General features: G+C 38.0%; 3 protein-coding genes across 4 annotated transcripts in view; 2 read left to right on the forward strand and 1 right to left on the reverse strand.

Moving 5' to 3' along the window:
- The window catches only part of TRAPPC3L (trafficking protein particle complex subunit 3L), a 44,903-nt gene extending 41,489 nt beyond the window's left edge, over positions 1–3,414 (reverse strand). Inside the window, exon 1 of the mRNA XM_021091590.2 lies at positions 3,279–3,414. Coding sequence (XP_020947249.1) covers positions 3,279–3,320 — 42 coding nt within the window. The 5' untranslated portion in view covers positions 3,321–3,414. The remainder of the gene's footprint in view (positions 1–3,278) is intronic.
- Positions 1–7,141, forward strand: part of CALHM5 (calcium homeostasis modulator family member 5) — a 38,844-nt gene extending 31,703 nt beyond the window's left edge. Inside the window, exons 2-3 of the transcript XR_014807556.1 lie at positions 212–353; positions 4,739–7,141. The gene's annotated coding sequence lies outside the window, so the exon portion shown is untranslated. The remainder of the gene's footprint in view (positions 1–211; positions 354–4,738) is intronic.
- Positions 222–16,312, forward strand: CALHM4 (calcium homeostasis modulator family member 4). Of its 2 annotated transcripts, XM_021091581.2 has the most exons (3): positions 222–353; positions 9,735–10,041; positions 12,857–16,312. In XM_021091581.2, exons 1-3 carry the CDS (start codon positions 295–297, stop codon positions 13,241–13,243), a joined length of 753 nt encoding a protein of 250 aa, XP_020947240.1. In that variant the 5' UTR covers positions 222–294; the 3' UTR covers positions 13,244–16,312. The 2 variants fall into 2 exon arrangements, with proteins under 2 accessions (XP_020947240.1, XP_013848236.1); XM_013992782.3 differs by lacking the exon at positions 222–353 and having other exon boundaries at positions 9,415–10,041.
- The last annotated feature ends 367 nt before the right edge of the window (positions 16,313–16,679 follow it).

The raw sequence follows: 16,679 nt of genomic DNA on the forward strand, positions 1-16,679 counted from the left end.
CCACTCTCACGAATTACTCCAACAATTTTCACTATTGAAAACAAATTGTTCCCATTATTTGGTTATTACAGGAGGGAAGGAGAGCAGTGAAACACATTTTTAAACATAAGAACATCTTTGGGCATTTGCTTATATAACTTGCAATGTGTTTTCATGGAGGAAGTTTTTTTTTAATACTAATAATGGCTAACATAATTTTTTATTGTTCTAGAATGGCCTTTGGTATATGCTGACCGTGTTTTCAGTGGGAAGGAATAATTGGGTGAAACTTCTCATGAATCAACACAATCCCTGATGGGTTCCAGATCTGCCAAGGAGACCATCAGACTGAACCCAACTGTAGCAACACATTGGTAAGTTTTTTCTTTGGAGAAAAAAAAGAACTTTCACTTTTCTTGTAGATCTCCAAAATGAGTCCTATTTTTCATAGTGAATTAAAAATGAAAACTAGGGATTTCTTGTCATGGCTCAGTGGTTAATGAATCTGACTAGGAACCATGAGGTTGTGGGTTCAATCCCTGGCCTCGGTCAGTGGGTTAAGGATCTGGCGTTGCTGTGAGATGTGGTGTAGGTCATAGATGCAGCTTGGATCCTGCGTTGCTGTATCTCTGGTGTAGGCCAGTGGCTGCAGCTCTGATTTGACCCCTAGCCTGGGAACCTCCATATGCCGTGGGTGCGGCCCCAAAAAGACAAAAAAGAAAGAAAGAAAACTAAAGCTGAGGATAATTTCGGTTTTAGTTTATTAAAGATGTGTTGAAAATATGGAACAAAGAAAAACACAAAGCTCAATCTCTTCCTTTTAAAAAGTCTCTCTGTTTTGCATCTGCTACTGAATACTAAGAAAGAGGAGATTAGAGAGAAGCAATTTCAATGTTCTCAGTCCTGCAGAGGAGGGAATGAGGCTTCAGGAGTAATGAGTGACTTGCCCCACTAGGCAGCGATTTGGCAGAGCCTGGGTGGAGTCGGAGGCCACACTCTCCTTGCTGATGTAGCAGTTATCTCTGAGGTACACAAAAGAAAGCACTTTTTTGGATAAGAGGTGAGCAGGAGAGGGAGGCACGAAGGGGTATCACTGTTGAAAGCAATCTTATTTTGTGCATAATCTTGTATTTTCCTGAAAGGTCAAATGTGGATTCCAGGTTAGAAGGGGTGTCCTTACCTTTAGGCCCAGATATCTTTAGTAGCAAAACATAGAGGGGAAGTTAAGGCCTGATGATATGTATTCTGTTTTTTCTTAAATTGTGAGCAGAAATGGCTCAGAAAACTAATAGTTTATTCCACAAAGCGGTCTCTATGAAATGTTATATATTTTTGATCCAAACACTTCCAAATTTGGCCCCAAAGCACCAATGTCCATTCCCTTATGTGTGAGTTTATAGCATGGCAAATATGTTTCTTTGATTGAGTAGAATATTTATTATAACTATGTAAATTTTATATAAAAAGAATCTGAATAGTGTATGGCACCTATGGATATAATTTATGTTGAAAAAATAAATCAAAATGTCATAGATGTGCATAGAAGATACATTAAATACATTAACTGACATTGCATTAACGACATTAATGTATAAAATTTGGGTAAAATAATGAGTACATTAATATTTCTACTAGGAAACACGGGTATACAGCAAGTGATTTGAACAAAAATACTGTTAAAACATTACAGAAGGGGCATCATGTATTCAGTTTTAAGTCTGTTCTTATTTACATCTTTTAAGAACCTAATGGTAAGTCACAAAAAATGCCTGTAAATGATACACGAAATATATACCTAACACAACAGGAGCCACAGCAGAAGACAAAGTACTGTTACATGCCAATTCTACAGTGTAAAAATAAGCAAAGGTGAGAGAGAGAGAAAGAGAGAAAAAGAGAGAAAGAATGAATGTGGTTGTTGCCACAGGAGCAAAACAAAGGAATTTAAAAACGAGAGAAAAGGGGATAGCATTATATCTACCTACATGCCATACTTCAACCTTGTGCCCATTTATAATTAAGGTTACACTTAAAAAAATGGCATTTCTTTTCTTTCCTCTCTCTCTCTTTCCTTCTGGCAGGTGGGTACTAATGACATTTTACTTTCAGCTGATTTTCAAGCTCATTGCCTATGAAGGAGAGTGGCCTTCCTTCTGCTTCATGCCAAAGGCTGTATCTTGCACTACAGGTCCAGTAGGGTCTCAAAGCCACACAACTGACCACAAGAAAAGACAGTGTAAATTTATCGTCGCAGTTTTAAAAAATAATAAAAAGCAAACATTTTCATATATGAGAAATAGAACACAGTTATTTGGGAACGTTTTGGATATATTAGGATGCATATATTTGGATATATTAGGATAAATATATTAGAATATATTTGGATGAGATATTAGGTTTAACTGATATATTAGTCGAATGATTTTAGGTGCAATTGAACTACATACAATATTTTTTTTTTAGCATTTGGGAGCCCTACATAAAAATTAATAAACATTCCAGGATGCCAGAGGGGACATCTGCTGGCATTCCCAACTGGGGTGTGCCTGGGTTAGTCATACAATTTTAAGTATCCTCAGCTGATAGTACTTAATTTTAGGCAGTGCCCATCAGCCTGCTGAAATAATTAAGCGAGCTTTAAACTTAATGATGCGTTTTCACATCTGTTAATTTCTGAATGCCGCTAGACCGTAATAAAAGAGGACTAAAGAACAATATTTGTCCAAATCTAATCTGCAAAATAATTAAGTTTTAAAAATAACTCTGAACTTGGAATATGTAGAAAGGATAACAGCCCACACCAGATCACTATACTCACAGTTAAGACTAGGAAATATATTTTTAAAAGCAATTTTTTAATACTGAGTATTTTGATGACCTAGTCCCACTTAATTTAATCTATAACCACCTATTTTATATACATTTCATTTCCTATTTCATGAAGTAGGAAATAGGACACGTTACAAGTATGAAATACAAAACGTTGCCTAATCTTTTCACATTTTCTGTTAGAGACAAAAGAAAAATCTGACACTTTTGGAGATCTAATTAGTCAGAAAAGAAGACCTTAAATATGTACAAGAAATCGATTATTCGCTTACAATATGTAAGAGATCATTATATTATATTCCCAGAAGTGTCGTTTATGATCCTCTCCACTAAATACTTCCTTGCTCCAATGAAAAAGTCTACTTAATAGAGTCACCTTTCAAATAAATCAGAAATCCCTCCAGAAAACATCTCCTCTGAAGTTGGAAGAAAAACACCTCTTGGATAAAATATTAATAAAAAGATCTTACTATTTTATGGTATTCCGGTCTCCTGTATGCCGGACGAGACATTGTACTTGGAAGATGAAGAAAGTGTGTCAGTCTTGGTCCTGTTTTTGCAAGTTCCTCCTGCTTTGAGACGCTGGTGCTGCGTCTGCACTCTACTGCTTTTGCTCTTCGCCTAACCCAACAGAAAAACAGTATCAGGAGGACTGTCTTAGAGCTATGCACTTGCCAGAAATCAAACCCTTCTTCACTTATGGGGCTGAGTCGTAGTCTAAAGGCATAAAAGCTGATAGTGAGAAGTCAGACCAGAAGCACCAGCTACTGAAAATTTTTCAGCTCAAGGGAATAGGAAGAGTGGTGTTTTGTTCTCATGCCAAGACATTGTTTTAAAAATCAAAACCATAAACCTTCACAATGCAAGACAGATCTCAATGTTAGCATTATTCAGTTTTGATATTGATTGTTGTGTGAATTTGAGACAGGATCAGCAATCTATAGGCACTAAATCCTGGGTTCAAACCCAGTCAACGGCTCTAATTGACTCTTATCACCCAGATAATAGGTATCGCAGATTACCATCTTGTGAGATTACAAAATTCAAATATATAGGGTCGCTTTTTCTCACAAACCGCAATTTTAAGGTGTGATAGAATTGGGGTGGTGATATTTTCTTATAAAACTGTTGCTCAAAATGTGTTTTACAGTTTAATGTAAAATGATTCTGGCAGAGAAAGCAAGCCCTTAGCTTTCTTTCAAGAGTAACTGAGATGTTAGCTAGGGAAATCCATTTTATTGAAAACTATAGTTACTTAACGTTAAAACAAGAAACTCTCTCATCTTGACAACAGCAGGGTGCAGAGGATCAAAACTGTTCCAGAAATAGAAGCATAAAACTGAGTTTGAGACAGTAGTTTCCTATTTCTTACCGCTTGAGTCAATTAGCCCTATGTGTTCTGGAAAATTCTTGCTATGAAGTCACAGTCTATTTACTGACTACTTTGAAGAAGAGTGTGGTGTAGTTCAAAGAGCATAGGAGGATTTGAAAGACTCAGGCTCAGCTGCATTTCTACCATTTACTGGCTATGTGACCCTGGGCAAGCCATTTTATTGCTCTTTGGCTCAGTTTCCGAATCTGGGAAATGGCAATAATAATACCCACCTCACAGAGTAATTATGAGTGTCAAAGAGATAATGTACTCTATAAAACACATTATAATGCACTATATAAACATTAATTACTATAGATTATTTTGTAGGTGAACATTTTGAATTGAATTCTACAATGTTTAAGATATTTCCATTAGTGCCTACATTTCATGACACCATTATCAGGAAAATTGATTTGACTGGCTTGGGGCTTGTGGGGGCTTTTCAGGAGCAGATTAATAACGCCTCATGTTTATATGAACTTTACAGCTTACAATATGTTTCTCTCTCTCTCTCTCTCTTTTTTTTTTTTTTTTTTTTTTTTCTTTTTACTGCAGTACCTGCAGCATAGGGAAGTTCCTGGGCTGGGGTCGAATCAGAGCTGCAGCTGAGGGCTACGCCACAGCCACGGCAACAATGGATCCGAACTACACCATAGCTATCTGCAAAGCTGGATCCTTAACCCACTGAGTGAGGCCAGGGATTGAAACTGCATCCTCATGGAAACTAGTCAGGCTCATATTGTTGAACCACAACAGGAACTTCCCTATTAACATGATTTTTAAATCTGTTTCCTTGCTTATAGACACCAATGCTGAAATTTTCTTTGTGATTTTGTGCACTATCAGTATGTTTTGGCAGATGATTTTGGGGGAACTTATAAACATTTATTCTCTATTTTTAGGGTATGGAACACCATATCTTAGACAAAGCTTGCTAATTTTGTTCTTCTGCATCTTTTATAACTTTTCTAGTGTTTACTTGATCATTTGTGATACGTTAAAAATCTCTCTATGATTGTAAGAATTTCTCCTTATCATTTGATATTTTTGTTTTATATATTTCAGTTATGTAGTCATAGACATAAAAGATGATGGTGATCATATCTCATAATGGATCCTTTTATTATGACAGCGTGTTCAGAATTAGCCCTTTTGACACTTTTTGCCTTCAGCTCCCTTTTGCCTTATATTAATATTATTATTCCCCAGTGATCTATATTTCAGTAACCTTTAATGTTTCAAGCACTGGATGTGGTCTAGTTTTAGGTGTGTCAATTGTAAGCAGCATGACTCTATTTTTTTTTTTATGGCCACACCCATGGCATATGGAAGTTCCAGGCTAGGGGTCAAATTGGAGCCACAGCTGCTGGCCTATGCCACAGCCGTAGCCACAGCAACACCAGATCCAAGCTGCATCTGCAACCTCTGCTGCAGCTTGTGGCCACTCTGGATTCTTAACCCAATGAGTGAGGTCAGGGATTGAACTGTCATCCTCATGAACACTATGTGGGTCTTAGTCTGCTGAGCCACAGTGGGAACTCCTCCATGACTTTTTAAAATCACTCCATAGATGAGTTTACTCCAGCTCCAGTGTGGTGGTGAAGAGCTTGCGCCACACCACCCATGTCCTAGTCCTGAGCCTTTCACTCATGTCCACGTGGCGCTGATTAGTGTCCTTTCTCTTTCCACACTACGATTTTCTCATCTATAGAAAAGCCGAGGATAGTATCAGTACCTCGCTATAGGATTATTGTGAGATTTAAAAAAGATACTATTCTTGGAACATGCCTGACATGTAGTAAGCTCTCAGAAATGGTTAACTATTAAAATTTTGTGTGTGTTTATTGATGTGTTTGGTCTCATTTGTACCATTATTTTGTATTTTCACAACCTTTTTCCTTTTGTTTACTATTTCTCTTCCTATCATTATGCTCTTTTTATTTCCCCTGTTTCTGAATGATCTATGACCTGTATTTCTATTATTTAATAATTATGCTTAAATTTTTACTGCTTTATTGATATATAATTGATTTACAGTTTGATGAGTTTTGACATCTGTGTATACCCATGAAGCCACCAAAGTAATCAATATAATGAATATTTCCATCACTTCCTGTTTCATCACCGTGCTTTCTTTGATTCTTTGTCTATTTTGTATCCATTAACTATAGGGCTAAACTAACAGCCAGAAGAGTTTCTATCTCCTGTGTGATCCAGAGTCTATACTATGACCCCCTTTATTATCTAACTATCATACACACCAAGCCAGTATTTCCTCTGCTCTAATCAACCCAGGACCAGGTATCAGACAAGTAGCTTGCATTGAAGCACACCAGAAATATTTTAACTAGTCAGTCTTAAGCTGTTTCCCCTGACCTGCCTTGCCTTCTCACAGAAACCCCAGGGAAGGCCCTGGCCTAGACTTTCCCTCTTCATTTCGGCCTCCTGACCAAACCTGGCGCTTCCTCATGCATCCTTGAGTGGACTGGCATGCCTCCTTCTCTTGGTAAATGCAAGTAATACATTTTTCTTTCAATGGCATTGGCCTCTCTGCATCATCACTCACATAAATTAAAATCCCATGGTTCAGATTGATACAATCCCCTCCCCAAAGTTTCCCCATCCCCCTGGCAATCCCTCTGTTCTTATTCCTCCTCTCCTGCCCACCTAGGAAAGCACTGGTTTGTTTTCTGTCAGTATAGATTAATTTACATTTTTAAGAATTTTGTATGTATAAAGTAATGCATTATGTATTGCTTTGCGTGAATTCTTTCCTTCAGAAAATTATTTTGAGTTCATTCTTATTATTGTATGTATTGATGGTTTAGTCCTTTTATTTTTATGAGTAGTATCCTCCTATGTGGATAAATAACAGTTGATTCACTCACCTGTTGATGGACATTTGTGTTGTTTCCAGTTTGCAGCTGTCATAAATAAAACTGCCGTGTCATTCATGTACGAGTTTTCATGTGGACACATGCTTTCATTTCTCTTGAGTGAATAACTAGGGGATAAGTACCTATTATTCAGGATATGGCATGCATACACAGGAAACTTTTCAAGAAATTGACAATTTTCCAAAGTGGTTGTGTCATTTTACATTCCGAACATCAGCGTATAGGAATTATCATGGCTCTGCAAGCCTCATGAACATTTGGTATGGAGTGTCTTTTTAGTTTTTGACCTTTCAGGAGTTCCCATTTAGGCTCAGTGGGTTAAGAACCTGACATAGTATCTCTGAGGATGGGGGTTTGATCCCTGGCCTTGCTCAGTGGGTTAAGGATCCCACGTTGCCACAAGCTGCAGCATAGGTCACAGATGTGGCTTGGATCTGGTGTTACTGTGGCTGTGGCATAGGCTGGCAGCTGCGCCTCTGATTCAGCACTTAGCCTGGGAACTTCCATATGTCACAGTTGTGGCCATAAAAAGAAAAAAATAAATGATTTTTGCCATTGTCGCAGGTATGTGGTGATTATCTTATTATAACCATGGATTACTATAGTTGTATCTTTTGAAATAAAACATAATTATTTGTGCAACTAGCTAATAATTAAAAGAACTTTAAAAATATATTCGTACCCGTCATTATTTTTTGCTCCCATGTCGTTCCCCAGTGTTTATTTTTCTCCTGCTGAAGATATCCTTTAATAATCCGCTTAATGAGGTTCTGTGGGTGGTAAATTCCCTTAGTCTGTTTGTGTCCTTACTTTGCTCTCTCTTGAATGAGGGTTTAACTGATACTAAGCACTTTGAAGGTATTGTCTTCAGGTCTCTATTGTCACTGATGAGAGGTGTGCTCTTAGTCTATTGTCATTCTTTTGTAGGTTATCTTTTCCTTTTGGCAGTTTTTAAAACTATCTCTTTGACTATCTTTTTTCTTTCTTTCATTCTTTCTGTCTTTCTTTCTTCCCTCCCTCCTTCTCTTTCTTTCTCTCTTTCCTTCTCCACATCCACAACATGCAAAACCCAAGCCACAGCAGTAATGACACCAGATCCATAACCCACTAGGCCACCAGGGAACTCCTACCTTTTTATTTTTCACATTCTGTACTTTTACCATGAGGCACCCAATGTGGATTTATCTTTAGTGACATTGTTCAAAATGTACAATATTCTTCTGATATAAGAACTTTGATTCTGAAAAATTCTCAGTTATTTCTTTTCAAAAATCGCTTTTCTGCCTGTCCCTTCATTTTTTCCTCTTAAACTGGTATTAGATCATGGAGTTGCTTAACCTGTTTTCTATTTCCTTTAACTGCTTTTTAAAATAATTTTTTTTGTTTCTTTGTCTTTTTATATTGTTTTTGGGTCAGTTCCTCTGAATGATGCTTCAATTTGCTGATTATGTATTTAACCAAATCCAAATCCGGTTGAAATTCATTTGAGAAATTTGTATCTTCCTCACTTTTTATGACTCAAAGCAAGCCTACTCCAGTGCATTTCATATAGAAGTTATACAAAAAGCATTTGCTGATTAAATAAATGTAGAAAACATTTTATACATTTGATTATTTCATTTCTTGTCTATGGCTATATAACTTTATTAACTACCCAAATATTACATTTTCGTAAATAAAAAGATACTGTATCAACACACTTGTAACTTAGTTTTTAAAGTAACACATTATTATATCATATTCCGTCAACACAAACACATTTTTGTGCAAAGTTTGAATGTTTTGTTGTGATTTGGCTTGAGTGGTATGCAAGCCTGGTTCTTTTCTTTTGGGAAAGCTTCTGGGATCTTCTGGAAGAACTCTGAGGTTATGGATGCTCCAAACAGCCCTAAATTTTGGATTGCTCTAGTATTAGAAAATTTCCATTATTCTTTATGCCATAATTTCACGTTAACCAAATCCTGAACCAGTACAAAGGTACGAATGGTCTCTGTTTTGCTTCTAGTACTTTATTTGCTGGTGCTGAACATTTTGTGTCATATAAAGCAGCACATAGAAAAACGACAGCACATTTTGCGTCATATAAAGCAGCACATAGAAAACCTGCTTTGCAAGCAGGTTACCCTCTTTTTCATGGAAAGATGCACTGAAGTAGTTTCCTCCATCACTCACACCAGATGAATCTCTCCCTCAGGTCCCTTCAGCTGTAGTTTGAAGTGCATTTATTAGCTCAGGATTCACAAAGAACACAAGGAAAGATGCTAGAATCCTTTCAACATGTAAGGCTGTTGGGTTGCTTGACACAACCAGTTAAACCAGTAAGATCCCATAAAATGGTAATAGCTTGTGGAGTCTGATGATCAGAAAGGGCGACGGGCTGATTTGGGGAAGAGCTTCCCAACCATGAGCCCAACTCTCAGCAATATTATATCTTCCCTGCAAAGAAGTGGGACCTTTATCAATTCTTTAATTGCTGCTTTGACCATTGGTGGGCAGCAACTCTTCTCCTCTTTCACATTCAGCTGTCCCTGTCAGGTTGGGAAAAACTTCTATTATGGTTCTGCTTTTCTGGTCATTCCTGCCTTAATCCTTCTGGTTGCTGGCTTTGCTTTGAGAAGCCAGACGTGGACAATAACCAGTGAATACTGTTGCAGCTGTTTTCCTCCACCCCGAAGAATCAGCCGCCTGGAGCGCAAGCTGGCTTGCCTTCAGTTCTTCAGCATCACCGGGAGGGCGCTTGTTGCTCCATTAACGTGGCTGGCGGTGACCCTGCTGACAGGTACCTATTACGAATGTGCAGCAAGTGAATTCACCTCTGTGGACCATTACCCAGCGTTGGACAATCTCAGTGCTAGCAAACGGGAAGAGATCCTAGCTGGATTTCCATGCTGCAAACCAGCTCCACCTGATCTGGTCGTGATCCGAGATGAAGTAGCTCTTCTGCACAGATACCAATCACAAGTAAGGTCTTGATTTTTTTCTGCTGTGCTTCCCCCATATTAACTACAGTCACTGGAAATACCTCCCATTTCTGCTGCTTCTCATAGGGTCTGAACCTAGGACACAAACTAGAGGCCACTCATCAATTTGATTTCTATTACACAGCTACCTAAATACAGTTAGGAGATTGGGTTTTGGAGTCAGCAGACTTGCATTTGAGTCTTGCTTTGCTGTTTATTAACCTGCAAAATCTTCAGCAAGTTATATAACTCATCCATGTTTCACTTTTCTCAGCTGTAAAATGAGGACATTAATAGGATCTCCCACATAAGGTTGGAATGAGTAATAAATAAGCTAAAACATCTAGAGTGCTCAGTACTCTGCTCTGAATCTATATTAAAAACAGTGACTTTTGGCTATTGTTATTCAAATTATTATTACTACAGTACTACATTCCATCTTTCCATGCATTCTTATATATTAAAATCTCATCTAAAATTACAGGAAGTTTAATTATGATTAAAAATAAGCTCCAATGATAGCTCTAAATTTAATGTTCTGAGATAGGTTTGTGTGAGTGGGTGAAGTGAAGGGAAGGCTTAAACCTACTGGGCTCACAGATTAAATTTAAAGATGTAAAAGCACATTTTTGTCGGTAGAGAAAGAATCAGTGGCTTTCATCAGTTTCTTCAAAGGATTTGGGGGAAAAACACATTTTAAATCATTGCAATGCAGTAAAATCACATTAATTTTTAGGGGAGTTCCCGTCGTGGCTCAGTGGTTAACGAACCCAACTAGTATCCATGAGATCGAGGGTTTGATCTCTGGCCTTGCTCAGTGTGTTAAGGATCCAGCATTGCTGTGAGCTGTGGTGTAGTTTGCAGATGCTGCTCGGATTCTGCATTGCTGTGGCTGTGGTATAGGCCGGCGGCTACAGCTCTGATTTGACCCCTAGCCTGGGAACCTCTATATGCCACAGGGTGCAGCCCACAAAAGACAAAAACAACAACAACAACAAAAAACACATTAATTTTTAAACTACTTACTGCAAAGGCACTTTTTGACCCATCACTTTTCAGTTATGACAATTTAAAAGTGCTAATGCCATTTAGTTGAAAAAAAATTACCGTCAACACAGTGAATATTGAAGTGTTATATATGGCCCAGTTTAAGCAAAATTAAAAATCCCACTAAGAAAAGATTTGTTAGAGTTCCCTGGTGGCTCAGTGAGTTAAGGACCTGGCATTGTCACTGTGTCACATGGATTTGATCCCTCGCCTGGGAACTTCCACATGCTGAGGGTGTGGCCAAAAAAAAGAGTTAAAAAAAAAAAAACTTTTTAGGAGTTCCCATTGTGGCTTAGTGGGTTACAAGCCCAACAAGTATCCATGAGGATTCAGGTTCAATCCCTAGCCTTAGTGGATTAAGGATCTGGTGTTGCCATGAGTTGTGGTGTAGACTGCAGAGTAGGTTTCAGATGCAGCTTGGATCCCATGTTACTCTGGCTGTGGCATAGGCTGGCAGCTGCAGTTCTGATCAGACCCCTAGCCTGGGAACTTCCATTTGCCACAGGTGCAGCCCTAAAAAGCAAAATAAAACAAAGCAAAACAACAAAAAAATAAAAACAAAAACACAAAAACCAAAGAACCCCCACAACGTTTAAAATTTTTATACAATTTTAAAGATTACTTTCAGGTTTGTTCTTTTGTCTCCCTCTTTAGACCTAAAGACTTTGGAAGGCATGAGTATATCTTAAATTATTCACATTTGAGTCTAAATAACCAAGTACTGCACAGAGCACACGGTGGGAGGTTAACCTGGGGCTCAATAATGATAGATGATGAATTGATGTACATCAGGGATGGCCCTTCCTGCGCTATGCTGGCCTCTGATAAGTTAAATCACAGTGAGCATCACGTTGTAGGTTTCAGCCTCTATAGAGTGCAGAAATCCTGCTGTGTGTGCACTGGTAACTCCAGGCCTATTGGTGAATCACCAGCTGAGGAAGAGACCTTCACCTTCCAGGCTGTGGTTGCACCATCTCTCTTACTCTACATAACACCACTAAATATTGAAAAAAAGATAAAAGGAAAAAAGGAATTCTAAGTATAGAAAACAGCTATTTATGTCGGTCTTTAAAAGTGGAAACTAAATAGTTGCAAATAAAATCCAGTTCATTTTCTTTTCAAAGTATATTTCAAGACATGAATCAGAAAACTGGTCAGCTAATGATTACTTGAAGGGGAAAGGAAATGAAAACAATAGGGGCTACACATTTAGGGATATGTGAGTCTGCTCACTGACTTTATTCACAAAAAATAAAAGGAAAGAGCAATTTGCAGAGACATGTCAATGAATACTTGCTGGCATATCATCGAAGTCACCTTAGGAAGCCACCATTATTATCTATTCTATCATCATTTTCATCACTATTATTATACGATATTGATTAAGTACCCAAGGAATACATGAGCCTATACCTGATGGTTGAACTAAAATCAAAGAATGTAGTTTATGTCCCTTACGCAAAAGTAATTGGTAGGTTGTAGCGTCTGCCACTTCAAGGACAGTACTTAGGGTCCATTTCAAAATCCCTCCAATCCAAAAATCCTTTGTAATCCCCAAACCATGTTGAAATGGTTGGGCTTATACCTCCTGTCACAGCTCATTCAGGATCAAACGAATAGCACCTAAGATGTTCAAGACTAGAAAAGAAAATTTCTTTCCCACATTTTAGTTTTCAGTTTTGTCAGAATCCCTCCTACCATGCCTGGCTGTTTCTTAAATATTTGATATATTGAGGTTTTCTGTATTTCTTTTTAATAATCACGTGAAGATGCTGGGCTGGATTTTGATCGCCTTGGCAACCATCACGGTCCTCATCTCCTGCTCTTTGGCGAGGTGCTGCTCTCCGCTCACGGCTCTGCAGCATCGCTACTGGACCAACCACCTCCACAATGAGCAGGAGCTCTTTGAACAAGCAGCTGCCCAGCACTCGAGGCTCCTCATCATGCAGCGTATAAAGAAGCTATTTGGCTTCATTCCCGGAAATGAAGATGTCACACGCATCCGTATTCCCTCGTGCCAGGACTGGAGAGACATTTCAGTACCCAGTTTTCTCTGTGTGGGTGATGACTTGCAAGGTCACTATAGCTTCCTTGGAAACAGGGTAGATGAGGAGAATGAGGAAAGCAGGTCAGGGGGTATTGAATTAAAACCTTAATCATAGCGCCTTTCGCAATTCGGGTTGCTTAACACATGCTTTCTTTTTATGGGGATGGCGTTTCAGTGTAATCGCCTTATCATTCTTACTCGCCTCTGATATTTGTTTACATAAGTCCTTCCTAAATGCTCTTTGCAAAATCAATTTATCTGATAATTGTGCCACTCTCCTTTTGAAATTTCACTGATGATCTGATAATATCTATATCATTCTGGTTAAAAAGTATAAACGAAGGTAATAGAACATTTAAATCTTAGTGGCTGTTACTTAGCTATGCAAAAATTAATCTCTTTTGTTATCTGCACACAGTAGCTACCTCAGAGCTATTGTGAGTATATATGTGATAATTAAATGTGATAATGTAAGCTAAGTACTAAGCACAGTGCCTTTCATAAAATAAGGGCTAATAAATGTTACTTTCACTCTTCTTTGCCTTTCATGTCTTCTATTACTTTTACCCCTGACTCTAATTTCTGTTTTTAAAAATTTCTTCTTCTATATGATATCCAGCAACTTTTCACTGTTTTTTCTCTTTCTTCAAACTTAAATATCTGACCTTTTGGGAACCAGGAAAAAAGGCCTTTTCTATACTGTTAACATGCAAGGGAGAAGTCCATGCAAGGTCTTAGGTTATCCTGTCATAATCAAGGAACGTACATACATGTTTTATCTGCATTGGTATCACATTATTTGTATACCTCCATACTAGGAGCACTTTTATAGCTATGACATAGAAAGTTTATTCCAGAAAGTTTCCCCTCTGTGCCCCACTAAGGAGACACTATCTGTGCCTTTTCATTATCAAATTGCACATTTGCACTCAAAATCCACTTTAGGAAGCAAGACTACAAGCTACATTTGTATATCCGCTATCTAGAACTCTAAAAAGGGAGACCTATCTAATTTTTCTTTTTCTTTTTTCCTTTTTTCAATGGCCACACCTGCAGCATATGGAAGTTTCCAGGTTAGGGGTCTAACTGGAGCTGCAGCTGCCAGCCTATATCACAGCCACAGCAAGGAGGGATCTGAGCAGCATCTGTAATCCATGCCCGGAGCACATGGCACCACTGGATCCTCAACCTGCTGAGCAAGGCCAGGGTTGGAACCTGCATCCTCAAGAAGACTACTTGAGTTCTTAACCCACTGAGCCATAATGGGAACTCCCCCTACCTAACTTTTCACTTCTAATATTTGACAGTTTTCTATTTTCTCTTGATTATCTCTGATATATAGTGTTTCATGCCTGGTTTTTGCCACATTCACTTAAACGACTGGCTCATTGGCCAAAATAAGAAAAATGAGGGCTTTTATTTATTTTTTTAAACCAAAATAATGGCTGCTTTCTAGGCAGTGAACAAACTGCCAATGGTCAAGCTGCCTTTCAGGGTTTACTTTCAAGGGGACCTGAGAACTTGACTGTCTAAAATGCAGTCACTTACTTGGTAATGTACTTTCGCATGACCATGGAAGAAAGAGTGTTTTCTGTGAAACTGTGGGTCCCTCAAACTTAATAGAAACAAAAATTTATGATAAAACTATCTTTTTTTAAACCCGTAAGAAATATATATGTATAATAATATACATATACACCCACAATAACATATTATACATATAGTATAGTACTTTGCTAGGACAGGAGACCTGTTCCTCCTTCTCTATCACTTATTGGGCAAGTTGACAAGTCTCCCTGGGACACAATTATTTTATCTACAAGATAGGAATAATGATGTATTACCTACTGGAAGGGAAGGAACAGAACCAAATGAATTCTTGAGGGCCCTTCTAAGTCCAATAAGATGCATACATTTATATGTTTACAAATCAATAAGTATGTAATTTTCTTATTTATTTATTTATTTATTTTGTCTTTTTAGGCTTCACCCATGGCATATGGAGGTTCCCAGGCTAGGGGTCGAATCAAAGCTACAGCTGCCGGCCTACACCACAGCCACAGCAACACAGGATCTGAGCCAGGTCTGTGGCCTATAGCACAGCTCACAGTAATGCTGGATCCTTAACCCACTGAGAGGGGCCAGGGATCCAACCCACATCCCCATGAATACTGGTTATATTCGTTTACCACTGAGCTACAATGGGAACTCGTAAGTATGTAATTTTTTGAAGGGCTGGTAGGTTCAGGCTGTTTCTATTGGACGAAAAATATCAGAGTTTGATTCTGAACTTTCTCTCAAGACATTTGCTGGCATTCCACTTTTCAAAGAAAGTGTACTGATTTTTTTTCAAGTGGCCAAGGAAAGTTATTCCTCTTTGTCATCTGTTCTGATATGACATTACAGGGGAGATCTTTAAAAAATAGAGGGAATTATGGAAGTAGAGACCTCATCTAGCTCTGATATGTATGAGTTGTATAGCTGGGGGAGTCCACCTCTACTCTATTCTCTGCAGTCTCCTTCAGCTCCAGACTCTATGGGTCTGTTTATCTGGGACTCTTGGAATTTGCTCTGTATTGGGACACACTTGTTAAATCACATTTTATACCATGATCAGAATTAGTTTATCAGTTTTCAGGGAATATACTGCAATATACAGAAAAATACACAGAAATTGAAATACTCTTCAGTACGATTTTCAGTTAGCAAAATCAGAGTTTATGAAGTTAAAGCATTACATCATCACAAAGAAGAGTATGATGTTGTTGTTCATATATGGACACCAGGAAACAGTCTTTCCACTAGATTCTGGAAGCTCTTTCTACATCAGACTCTTTCAGAGTATTACATACAGTTTGTCTTTTGCACGACTTAGTAATGATCTGCCACTATAGCTTTCTAGTAAAGTTTTGTATTTTTTTTTTGGCTCCTCATGGCTTCAAAAGGCTTTAAAGCATCTATATGAACATTTACAGGGTAGTACACATCTTTAAGTTTTATTGTATATTACCTATTTCAAACTGAATAAATCTCCCCCCCCCCCTTTATGGTACAGCATATTCTTCTGTTCCACAGCCAGTAAGACAAAACTTTTCCACTAAGAACATTGTACTTCCTTCCCTTTATGCTTAATGGATTTATGTAATTTAAAAATGTATAATTAAAATCAATTATGTGCTAATACTAGATTATATTTCGCTACCAAATGCTTTTGGCTACTACATCAAATGCCGTGGCTTGGCATATATACAGACTTGTTCATTTCTTAACTTGAACTTTGTTAGCTCCCCCATCTGCCCTCCACAATTCAAGATGCCTCCTTTCCAGGAGATAAATACAATCCCCATGTTTATATGTGTTTTACTCAACTTCCTTTATGTTCTCCAAAACTGAATTGCAGACTCATACTTCTACTACTCATCGTCTTCTTTGTCTTCTTTCTGTTCTCTGACTCTAACACCCATTAAAAAAATTCCATTGCACGATTGTAATAAGAAACAACAGTGTGATTTTACAGTGTTTTCTTGCATTGTTTATAGCACGAA

Source organism: Sus scrofa, chromosome 1 (assembly GCF_054392235.1).
Source record: "Sus scrofa isolate SSC_HxYL_T2T_F1_AM1 chromosome 1, Sscrofa_HxYL_maternal_Yorkshire_Landrace_v2.0, whole genome shotgun sequence".
Lineage (NCBI taxonomy): Eukaryota > Metazoa > Chordata > Mammalia > Artiodactyla > Suidae > Sus > Sus scrofa.

Coding starts and splice junctions, on each gene's coding strand:
- CALHM4 (XM_013992782.3), top strand. CDS start 9,484: ATGAGCCCAACTCTCAGCAATATTATATCTTCCCTGCAAAGAAGTGGG. Junction 10,042..12,856: donor TGCACAGATACCAATCACAA/GTAAGGTCTTGA, acceptor AATCACGTGAAG/ATGCTGGGCTGGATTTTGAT.